The 11,134-nt window shown below is 39.6% G+C and overlaps 2 protein-coding genes across 2 annotated transcripts in view; both read right to left on the bottom strand.

Annotated features, from left to right (window-relative positions):
• LOC109412949 (serine/threonine-protein kinase S6KL) overlaps positions 1-11,134 on the bottom strand; it is a 102,325-nt gene that overhangs the window by 76,076 nt on the left and 15,115 nt on the right. Inside the window, exons 3-7 of the mRNA XM_029861848.2 lie at positions 10,372-10,603; positions 10,182-10,305; positions 9,991-10,089; positions 9,748-9,906; positions 7,196-7,284 (exon numbers count right to left, since the gene is read on the bottom strand). Coding sequence (XP_029717708.2) covers positions 7,196-7,284; positions 9,748-9,906; positions 9,991-10,089; positions 10,182-10,305; positions 10,372-10,603 — 703 coding nt within the window. The remainder of the gene's footprint in view (positions 1-7,195; positions 7,285-9,747; positions 9,907-9,990; positions 10,090-10,181; positions 10,306-10,371; positions 10,604-11,134) is intronic.
• LOC109424777 (autophagy-related protein 101) lies at positions 7,441-9,736 on the bottom strand. Its single transcript, XM_062845601.1, has one exon. It carries the CDS (start codon positions 9,587-9,589, stop codon positions 8,933-8,935), a length of 657 nt encoding a protein of 218 aa, XP_062701585.1. The 5' UTR covers positions 9,590-9,736; the 3' UTR covers positions 7,441-8,932.

Raw genomic sequence — 11,134 nt, 5'->3', positions numbered from 1 at the left:
CACTTTATTTTTGAAATAAATTCAAAGGAACAAGAAGTCCTCCTTGGATTTCTACAGAAGTTTCAGCTGATATATTTCCCAAAGATTCTTGCGGGATTTCTTTTGCGATTTCTCTCGGAGTTTCTCCTAGGACTTCTCCCATAAGATTCCTGCCGGTGTTGATCCTGGGATGTCCCTACGAGTTTTTCAAAATTAATCGAATTTTTTGGAAAGTCTTCTGGGATTTCTGCAGAAGCTTTTGCTTATATTTGTCATGCAGTTAAAACCGTAATTTTTTTTTTCGGATATTTTTCAAGGCTTTCTTTGTAGCTGATTGTCTAATTTCTTGCCTGAGATTATTTTCTTACAGATTTTCTCGGGATTATTCGCAGAGCTCTTCCCGAAATCTCTACCAGATTATCCCGAGATTCTGGGTGCTCCATTTTGGGATTTCTTTAAAAATTACTCCCAGAGTTCTCGCAGGATTTTTTCTAAGAGTTTTCCTCGGAATGCATCCTGGGAAAGCATTGTAAGGTATTCCCGGGGAAATATCTTGAGAGGAACCTCGAGAGAAATCCTGAGAGAAACTGAGACTTCTCCGAAAAAAGTTCTGAGACTAATCCCTGGAGGAAATTTAAAGAGGAACTCTGAAATTCTGTAAAAGGAATCTCGGGAGAAACAACGCGCGGAATTCTATCCTGAAACCACTCAAAAAAATCCTGGAAAAACTTTGGAAAAAAAAATTGGAAAGATCTCCGGAAGGAGCGAGAAGTGAAAGAAAGTCCGGGGGTACCATCTACCCCCGTTGGTTTGAACGATACCTCATGCAAACCAACGGGGTTTATTTTTTAGTTTGAACTTCTGGTTACCCTATGGCCGTCGGATAACACACTGCAGGTAAACTTATTTGCTGTATTGTTTTGATTCTGCGTTCCGTTTCTCTCCGTTCCCCGAGGAGAATGACGTTTGAACCGTTTTTGGGGTTTCCCCCCTAGAAAAACCTGGAAAACTCAGGGTATTTTATTTTGTCTTATGAGTAGACACTCTGAAAGACCTAATTTGAATAAACGTGAAGTTTTGACAAAGTTATTACGATCTAACAAAATTATAATTATCTAACATATTTCTTAAGGACTGAAAACAAACTATCAGTTCCTCAAAAATAATGTAGTACACAACCAAGATCACTTGTAGCTAGAACATGGTCTTTTATCCAGATGAAGTTTTAGAAAAAAAAAATATGCTAGAAGAAAACTGTGTTTTTGATTCCGAGAAAACATGGATCTCCCCTAGGGTCTGGGGCGAAACGGTGTGTCGATAAGGAGAGCATCCAGTGCTTTAGCGGCTATTCGATCCCGTATGAAGTTGATCAGCAATATTAACGTCTTTCCTCGATCAGCCTAGATAGCTGTGTTGTGTCGGTAGCGATTGTGTCAATTGGCTAAGAATAACACTACGGTGGTAAGAGTCCACCAACATGGTGTGATGCGGCTATAGGGCACTGCATGAAATTCGCGCCTTCTCTTTCACTCTTACAGAAATTTTGTAAACAACAAGGCCAAGAAACGTCAAAATCCCATACAAAATCATAACAATGCAGTGCCCTATATGCTTACTAGGTTGTCCCAAAATTTCACATGGTCAAAAGGCTTGGGGGCTCACCCTATGATAGCTAAGGGTGTTAGAAACAAACTTTTGTATGACGGCAACTTTCAGAAATGACGTTTAGAGGTCGCCCCGGCGAGATTTTTGAAAAATGGTCATTTTTCGTAATAAATTTCATACAAATATTTTTTACCGTACAAAAATTGGCAATACCCACTATTTTTATATTTTTTACAGCTTGATATGGATCCAAACTACCTGGGAAAAATAATTAACGACATGTTTTGAGGTTAACTTTTTGATACTGGATTTTTGAATTTACTAAAATTTGTCAATTTTTGTTAAACTGTGCATTTTACCCATCATAAAAAGTATTTGAATCTAAAGTTAATTTAAAACAATTTCCATAAATAGATAGGAATTTTTATGAGGAAAAACTTTGCCGAAGACAGCATTGCGTTTTTTCTATCCGTTTAAGAGTTATTCATAATTTACTATTTGGTGAAATTCGAATTTTTAGGTATTTTTCTAAAAATGTCACATAAGAACTTCCCAAAAACACATACAAAGTAAAAAATCACGTATGCTCAACAAGTTTTTGTCTCGATTGTGTTATGGAATTATGGTGACATCATTAATTGATTTTTTTTGTTATTCAATCCCTTCATATGGAAATTAACTAGCAGAATTTATTAAAAAGCTAGTTCCTTTGACAAGTTTCGTACTGCCTATTGATTTTTTAAAGATATTCTCCACAAAATGTTGAGCCATTGTAGCCGCTGCTGGGCGATCCAGCATAAAACACGTGGCTTATGCGCCACTCCTCGAAAGGAGACCACGAGCCCAATTTTAAATTGCCCGGATGAAACTCCCAAAGGGCGAGTCCATTTAATTTCCTGGAAAGGATTTATGGATCGATCCAGCTGGCTACGATCTAAAACGGCCAAACGGGAAATCTCTATTACCACAACATAACAGAACAATCACGACGACACTCAGAGACGACGATGAGAGATCTCACCTGAACCCCTACGATACCACTAAAAAGAAGTTCTCATCATTGGCGAACTCTCTCTTCTCGCCACCAGATCCCTCACTGAGCTGGAAGACACTCATAAAACAACCCAGTCAAACTCGACATGTGGAGGACGGGAAACGAAGCTACAACAAAACGCGCAGTGATGTTAAATACATTTAAACAACCAAATTGCTAGGAAGGAAACTCAAACACATTTATTCCAGATGCTAATGGGACGGATACGAATATATTGGCTTATATGACTATATTGACTTATTTTCTAGGATGACATACATGTTCACGGGTATACATCAATTCGAATTCATTAATCGTATTCGTGTTCGTTCTCTATCGTCTACCTCCTAGCATGTGTGCGATTTCCCTAGCCACTCCCTCTCTCTTCCTAACTGTGCTCAGTGCTTTGTATCGTGACGTCACATTTGCTGGAAGCTCAGCTTCGTATTTGTCTGCGCTCCTGGTGACGAAGCTTCCCTGCAGTGGTGGCGAAGATGGCTCACGCACGCATTTTCACGGGGCCAAGACGTTGGTCCCCCAAGATGTTGTCGGAAAGAATTCCGATCTCCGAAAAGGGGTTTTGTTTTGACTTTTCAGCACTTCATCCTCAGTCTTTGACTGGCAAAAAAGGTCCTCCGCGGCGCCCTCAGCGGACGCCGCACTTCTTGAAAAAAAAAGGAAAGGTTGACTCACCGATCTGTTCTGCTTACGAACCTTCGCAGTCGATGACCTGCAGGCCGGGTCGTTGACTCACCGGCGGCTTGGCTGATTGATGGCGGTCGTTGGTCATTGATCGGCTCGTCACCGCGTGATCGCAATGGCATTTGGCGTGCCCTATGCAATGGCGGTTTGTGGCAATTGATGCTGCCCGGCTGGTTTGTTGGCGAACCAGCTCGTGGACCTCGTCCACTTGAAGGTCCCCGGGCCTTTTCGGACCGATATGGATGACTTGGGACTTGGATATGGTCCGCTTCCGGCTGTTTGGCGGTTGCCGGGTACTTCTCGTCCGTTGGGGAGGAAGCGGTCGCGCTTGGGCGCGGCGAACTGCGGATTGAAGAGAAACTGGCGGGATACGAAACTTAAGCACTGGCACAAGAGCACGCTTAGAGCACAATTTCTCACCTTGGCTTGATCTTTCTACTACTTCTCAATCGCACACAGTTATTAACGCACACTTCTGGCCTACTATGAACGAAACACAAGTTAGACAATTTAACTATATCAAACATCACTTTAACACCTTACTACGAAACAAACGCGGACACTTCCAATTCTTTGGACGATCACGGACGAAATGATCGAGTCTTTGTAGCCTCAGATAAGGGAAAGTGAATGATCTCGGACGTACCCGGAAGTACGTCATTTCCCGATACCCTTCGTGTTACATCGTGACTACACCGCTATGCGGATAACTTGACCGATAGTCGTGCTGCTTTCCCTTTCCCACCTTATCCAGAAAACAATTGGCCTCTATCTCGGAAAGCGTTTGTTAATGGATGCCTTTTCATTTGCGTAAGCTAAGGGGTATGTACAAATTCAAATAATCAGAGATAGATCGTATTTCCTTACAATCTATCTTATTTCAAATATTTACAGACTTATCTTACAAAAATATATACAAATTCTCCTGACCGCTACACCATATTTTCGCGTTTATCTTACTTTCCTGTCGTTATTCTCAATTATTTTTCTACACGAAGACGTATGAGTCCTGGATCAGTGAAACAGCCCAGGAAACAGTGACAAAGTGAATAAAGACGAATATGTTGATCCATACCAAATTCAAATCACGATTACGAACATTTCTCGGATACTTATTCAAAACGACGTATCAACATAGGATTTGCGTGTATTATACGTCGTTTTGAAAAAGTATCCGAGATTTTACGTAAGAATAGGTACCAATTTTTAGATACCAAGTTCCAATTCAAGACATTCTAAAAAGCAGAGCATGTCTTTTTTACATTTACTGACTTGAACTATCTTATCAACACCGAAAATATATACACCGAGGCAAATTGAAACGCGTGGGATAAGATGAACTATGGTGCAGCGAGTTAACGTAATGTTATCCAAGGTTAGAACAATTTGATTACCATAACACATACACGGCATACAATAAGACAAGGTAGACTATTATTGGTAAACAACAGTTTAGGACGTAAACAAAGTGACATCATTTTTATCGTCCTATATGTTGATTAAAATGATAGGGACTACTAGAACGTTTTATTCATGTCTTTGGACGATTTGAACAACATCATTGAAAACCAAAACGGCATGTTTTGCGGAATGTATCACCTTCTAAATGATATAGAAAATGTGCCGTGCGTTTGATTGTGTATTATGCTCGTATAAACTATTGTCAGTACATAACCGTTAAATATGCCATGGCCTACTGAGGCATCTCAAAATGGTACCAAATGATAAAGTTTCTCGCTAGTAGATACCTTTCTATATCAAAGAAAATGGATTTGTCAACGGAAACAAAAATTCAATAAATGATGCCACCGTAATTCCTAAACACAATGAAGACAAAAACTTGTTGAGTATACGTGATTTTTTACTTTGTATGTGTTTTCGGGCAGTTCTTTTGTGATTTTAAAAAAATACCTGAAAATCAAAATTTCACCAGATAGTAAATCGTGAATAACTCTAAAACGGATAGAAAAAACGCAATGCTGTCTTTGGCAAAGTTTTTCCTCATAAAATTTCCTATCTTTTTATGGAAATTGTTTTAAATTAGAATTAGATTCAGATACTTTTTATGATGGGTAAAATGCACAGTATATCAAAAAATGACAAATTTTAGTAAATTTAAAAAAAAATCAGTATCAAAAAGTTAACCTCAAAACATGTCGTTAATTATTTTTCCCAGGTAGTTTGGATCTATATCAAGCTGTAAAAAATATAAAAATAGTGGGTATTGCCAATTTTTGCACGGTTAAAAATATTTGTATGAAATTTATTACGAAAAATGGCCATTTTTCAAAAATCTCGCCGGGGCGACCTCTAAACGTCATTTCTGAAAGTTGCCGTCATACAAAAGCTTGTTTCTAACACCCTTAGCTATCATTTGCAGGGTGAGCCCCCAAGCTTTTCGATCATGTGCAATTTTTGGGACAACCTAATGCTTACCATGCCTACGCCTAGGAATGAATGGCTAGGGACCTAAGCTAACGGAGCCTGTGGAGTACCAGGGTGCCCTCCACAGTACTTTGCCCTTACTGCGTTAACCGGAGTAATGGTGCAGTGAACCTTGTGTTTCTCCGAGACAATAATCTGCCCTACTTCAGTCTCAAACTTGAGGCTAAGTAAGGGCGGGATTATGAAGATGCAAATCCATTCTGAACACCTAGTACACCTAGTCTAGTACACCAAAAGTTATGAAATTCTTGATTTAAATTTTTTCTCAAGTGAAAATTCAGATTATAATTATTCTAGGACATGTATAAATTTAATCGTTCATTGAAGTGCATTTCATATGGTTATGGTTTCACAACGAGGAAGATGTAGCAAATCCATCACCCCACCTTCCATGTGCAGTTTTGGCCATGATGGATAACGCACAGGTACTCAAGAAAGCTTCTATTTTTCGGGTTTGTGTACACGCGAGAACTATTTACACCCACGAGACGCGACACGAGAACGGACACAACACGTATTGTTCTTACTAACGATTAAAAAGGATCAAAAAATACCTCGGGCTCGATGCAGCTCATCGACGTGACGACCTCCGGCTAATTACATGAGGTTGCTGGCACGACACACATATCCGTAAATACTGTATACAGTATACTGCCCCCATTCGCAAAACAGTCCCATATGAATAGGAAACCCAGCAAAAATGGGACTGTTATGCGAGTGGCGGCAGTATACGTCGTGACGAAGATTAAATTTACACTATCTCCAGCTTCGTCAAATGGAAGAGGGATGCGTGTATTGAAACATCATCCTCATTCATCAATGTGGAGTCAGATATTGATTCCCGAACAGTGCTGAAAATGTTATTTCGACATATCTAAAGTCAACCACCTTCTGCTCATTTGAGAAGATGAATTTGAGAATATAGTATATGAAAAACTTGTGCGGCCAGGACCAGTTCTACAAGAAGTCACGGAAAACCCGTACTTTTTTTTCCAATATTTCGAGCCTACCCTTTTCAAGTAGCATTCGCGACTACGAAGGTTAATGAGCCGGGGTACACTCTTTTTTACTATGGGGTTTCTTATGGGTGTATAAGTAAAAAAAAAGAAAAGAAAAAACTTCCCTCGTTTACTTTCTCACCGAAAACCGCAAACAAAATCATCACCTTCGTAGTCTCCAATTCTCATAGTACGGACAACATTGCTCGCAATAATAGAAAATAAATTACCCGGTTAGTTGGAGTGGCGATTTGGAGTCGTGAGCTGGGATCTATCCAGAACCAAGTGGTATTTTTTTTACATAAAAATGATCTCTCCATTTGTCAATTAAACAGACACGACCCTCTAATATTGAGATTTCTCGTCTGTTGCATGACTGCCGTGTTTGAGCAAATTGAATATGTATTGATGGAAAAAAGAAAAAGCCACTTACCTCACCAGTATACATTTGACACGCGAGCACTCCCAGTGCCCACCAATCAACAGCATGGCCATACGGATCGTTCTCCAGAATTTCCGGAGCTGTGAACAAAAGAAAATCGCACGAAAAAGACAAAACACAATTAGCTTCACAAATCGTATGCTGTACTTACCTGAAAAAAGAGAAATCTGAATCTGCTTGCAAAAATATGTATTCTAAAAATTTATGATTTCTTTCACAATAGTTAACTCGCTTAGTTAAGATTTTGACTGATTTGCTTTATTCTTCATTGCTGGGCATCTATAATCCATTTGGATGCCATTTCGCGTTGTGATCATTCATGTATGATTTATCGAATTTCAATATATCTACACAGAAAGGAAATCCTAACTCATCTCTACGTTAATGACTTGCTAACAGTTAAAATGTACAGTTTGTTTGTCTGCTGCATTCTTTGTTACCTATGCGGTGTATGCAGGTTTCACGCCTGTTATAACTATCTTGCTTTCCATTCGCACGCTCAGCCTTTTATCACAATTACAATTTACACATAACGCTCAGCTAAACCATTTTTCGCGATTCACGATGTACACAATCCAACAGTTACCGATTAACCTAAGAATAAGAACGACTGGTTTGAATGAGCTGCTAGTTTTAAGTGGTAGGTGCATCTAAACGAGCGGTATCTAATCTTAGCTCGACATCATTCAATTTAAAAACTTTGCCTTACTAGTTTTTTGTTTGTATGCATAGTATACCTTACATATATCTCGCCATCTCTGATAATGCCATTCAAAGCTGGTAACGATTACAACGCTTATGCTCTAATATATAGCTAGTGTTCTATCATCCATTCTTAGATCTTTTTTTGCTTCAAATAAAAAGTTTTAAAGAAAGTAATACGTACGACCTGTTCTTGTAAAAAAAACAGATTTTACATACTTCATTAAATGAAACTTTCATACTCGGAAGGTACATGCTTCAAGGAAAGTAAAACCGCAGAAAAGGCGATTTCTTTACAGCGATATTTTTTACGGGAATTGGAACTCATTTTCAGCTTTTCCAACATAGGGTCAATAAAACAGTGAACTCTGCTTTTTGCTAGCCGTTGGCATAACAAGAGATATTCTTATTATCTTTTGTCTCTCTGATTGTTAGTCTCGGGATTTGAAGAAGCAGATTTTCACGTGATTTACTTAATTGCATTTTATTTTCGGAATCAAACCAATTCTGAACTGTCGCATCCCCATTAAACCAAGCAATATATAATTTATACATAAAAATATTCAAAGTGGAAATATAACTAGCAGACGCTTGTTTGATAAAATTGTTAACATAGATCGTTTCGTATTGTTTATTTAAATATCGGTCCGATGAAAATTTCCTAAGAATTCGAAGACCCTTTCCTCCTAATCATTTTGAGTCTTAAAAAAACTTTCTAAAAATATGGGAAAACAAACATATTAATCATTTTGCAAAACTTGGAAGTGAATTAGCTTTTACCAATCGCTTATAAAACTTCAATAAAATCAGAAACTCTTGATTACAGCGCTTGAGTTTTTCAACGTCACATGCACAAAAGCATATTTGAAAGCAAACCTATTTACACATACATTCGGTATTATCTACTTCGCAATAGCCTCAATTAGCTATTCAAGCCAATCATCTTTACCTAGCTGAAAAAAAAACATTTGAAATCCACCTGCCAACCACACGTTACTATTCCTAACATGATCGGCCACAATACAGTCACAACGAGAGCGTTTCCTTGAACAACTTCTTGACCGTTTTCCCCACCGAATTGGTGCTCGGTCCGGTGGTGGTAAACTTGAACTGAAACAGATATGGTTGCACGTCGGGGTAGGATGTGTCAAACACCAAATCTAGCTCCGTTTGGTTCGGAGTTTTCGGCAGGTAATCGTGTCTGTTCATTATCTCAGTAATGCAGACAATTTTATCCGAGAGCGTGTCCCCAACTTGTTCCCGATAAATCTGTCGATCGTCTTCATTGGTCAGGTTTACCAACTCCAGCCGAATGGTCCACACCTCCCAGGGGATGCATTCCGTCAGAAAAGCGAACCGTGCCTTTTTTCGCTGGAAAAACTCCAAACTAATTTGGCCAGTACCGGAGCTTTCATTGCTGCGCAACTGACGGCTGAACTCGCCGATCTCTCGCTTGATCGTTTCGTCCAGCATCGGGGAAGTGCAGCAAACATAGGTGAAGTCAATGAAATCGCAGTCCACGTCCATATAACCAATGGAACCGATGGAGTACATGGCTTCACCCGTGTACATAAACTTTCCCAAACTCCGATGAAACAGAATCGTGTGAAAGATGCTGGAAACAGCTTCATCCACCTGACGACCTTCCATCGTCAGGTCGAAAGTTTGCGAGCGAGCATTCATGATGCTATGCTATTCAACACTTCCTTTTCTACATATAACGTAAACCTTTTCGCTTCCTAATCATTTAACTTCCTAACGCGAGTGATGCACGTAATTCGACCAACGGACAACAAGAAAACCCAGACCTTAACAATACACAGATTAGAACAAAGTTTTACCCATGTACTGCAGAGTTCCGCATAGGGTGCGCGTCCGGCTACCGATGCTCAGCCACTTGCTCAGTCCAAAGTCGATCAGTCGCACGTGGTAGTCCTGATCGAGCAGAACATTCTCCGGCTTCAAGTCACGGTATATAACTCCGGCTTGGTGGAGAAAATCTATGGAGAAAACATTGAAAATGTAGATGATACTTTACACTAGGTACACAGAATAATTAGAGGCAGGCAGGGTGTAGAACTTACCGAGTGCAAGTGCGATTTCGGCTATATACAATCGCACAAGTTCAAAGGGAAAGCTTTTGAACTTTTGGAAGAGCTCTCCGTTTGGGTAGTAGTTAGATACTGGAAATAAAGTAGATGTGTATATTGCATTAACTACTTTTAAATAAAGAACAGAAAACAGCAATAAAACAAATAATTATATGCACACTTACATAGGAACACTTTTTTCTTAGACTGCCAATATTCGACACATTTGGCTAGAAATGGATGATGGCCGCAGATGGTTTGAATATCAACCTCGTCTTTAAGCTGGCGTATGGCGTTTCCGTTGATAATCTTGAAGCAAACAACAAGTTTAGTACACAAAATGATCCATTATTCCTCTCCGGCGGATATATTCACCTCTGATTTGCTCAAAACCTTCAAGGCAAAATCCTGACCAGCATCGCCGTTAGCTTTTCGCACTCTGTGCACCTTTCCAAAGGCTCCGTTAGCTATGTATTCTACGACGACGTAGCGCCGTTCGGCATGGCTATCTACCGGAAACTGCGGCAGAAAAAGCGATTCCGCATGCGTGACTGGCCAACAAGTCCTCGTCCGTAGGCGATCGTCTGCTAATGCCGCCTCATTCCACCTGAGAAAGAGTTTTATTCAATTACCTAAGATAAACACATTTTTATGCCAGGAATTGAATTGGAAGACATTGGATCTTTTCACGATCACCTATATTGAATACTTGTAATAAATAGATCAAGCTTGATTGATGACGATGGAACTTGAGAGGACAGCTTTGTTTACTAGAAAATCTATTAAAAGAATAATATTTATAGAGCAGAATGCAATTGATAACGCGTAATCGCTACATACACGATTAGTGTTGAAGTTGCGCATGTTGTAAATGAGGAGAAGGGAAAGAGCGCAAGACAAATAGGTATACCAATCTTGTAGTTGTCAAGGCTAATGACAAACACTGATTGATAGGGAAATAGTTGGGAAGATGAATGAATAAGAACAGTAGAGTTTAGCACTATGCCAAATGACTGCAGCTCGCCCATTCTAATTCGCTGGCTATTGTTTGGCTGTGCGTACACATCACACGTGCTATTGTGCGAGGTTGCACGTGGTGCAATTATTCCAACCATTTTTTGATCAATCTTTTTAATCT

The sequence above is a fragment of the Aedes albopictus genome, chromosome 1 (genome assembly GCF_035046485.1).
Source record: "Aedes albopictus strain Foshan chromosome 1, AalbF5, whole genome shotgun sequence".
Lineage (NCBI taxonomy): Eukaryota > Metazoa > Arthropoda > Insecta > Diptera > Culicidae > Aedes > Aedes albopictus.
This window is presented reverse-complemented; position numbering and strand designations above follow the sequence as displayed.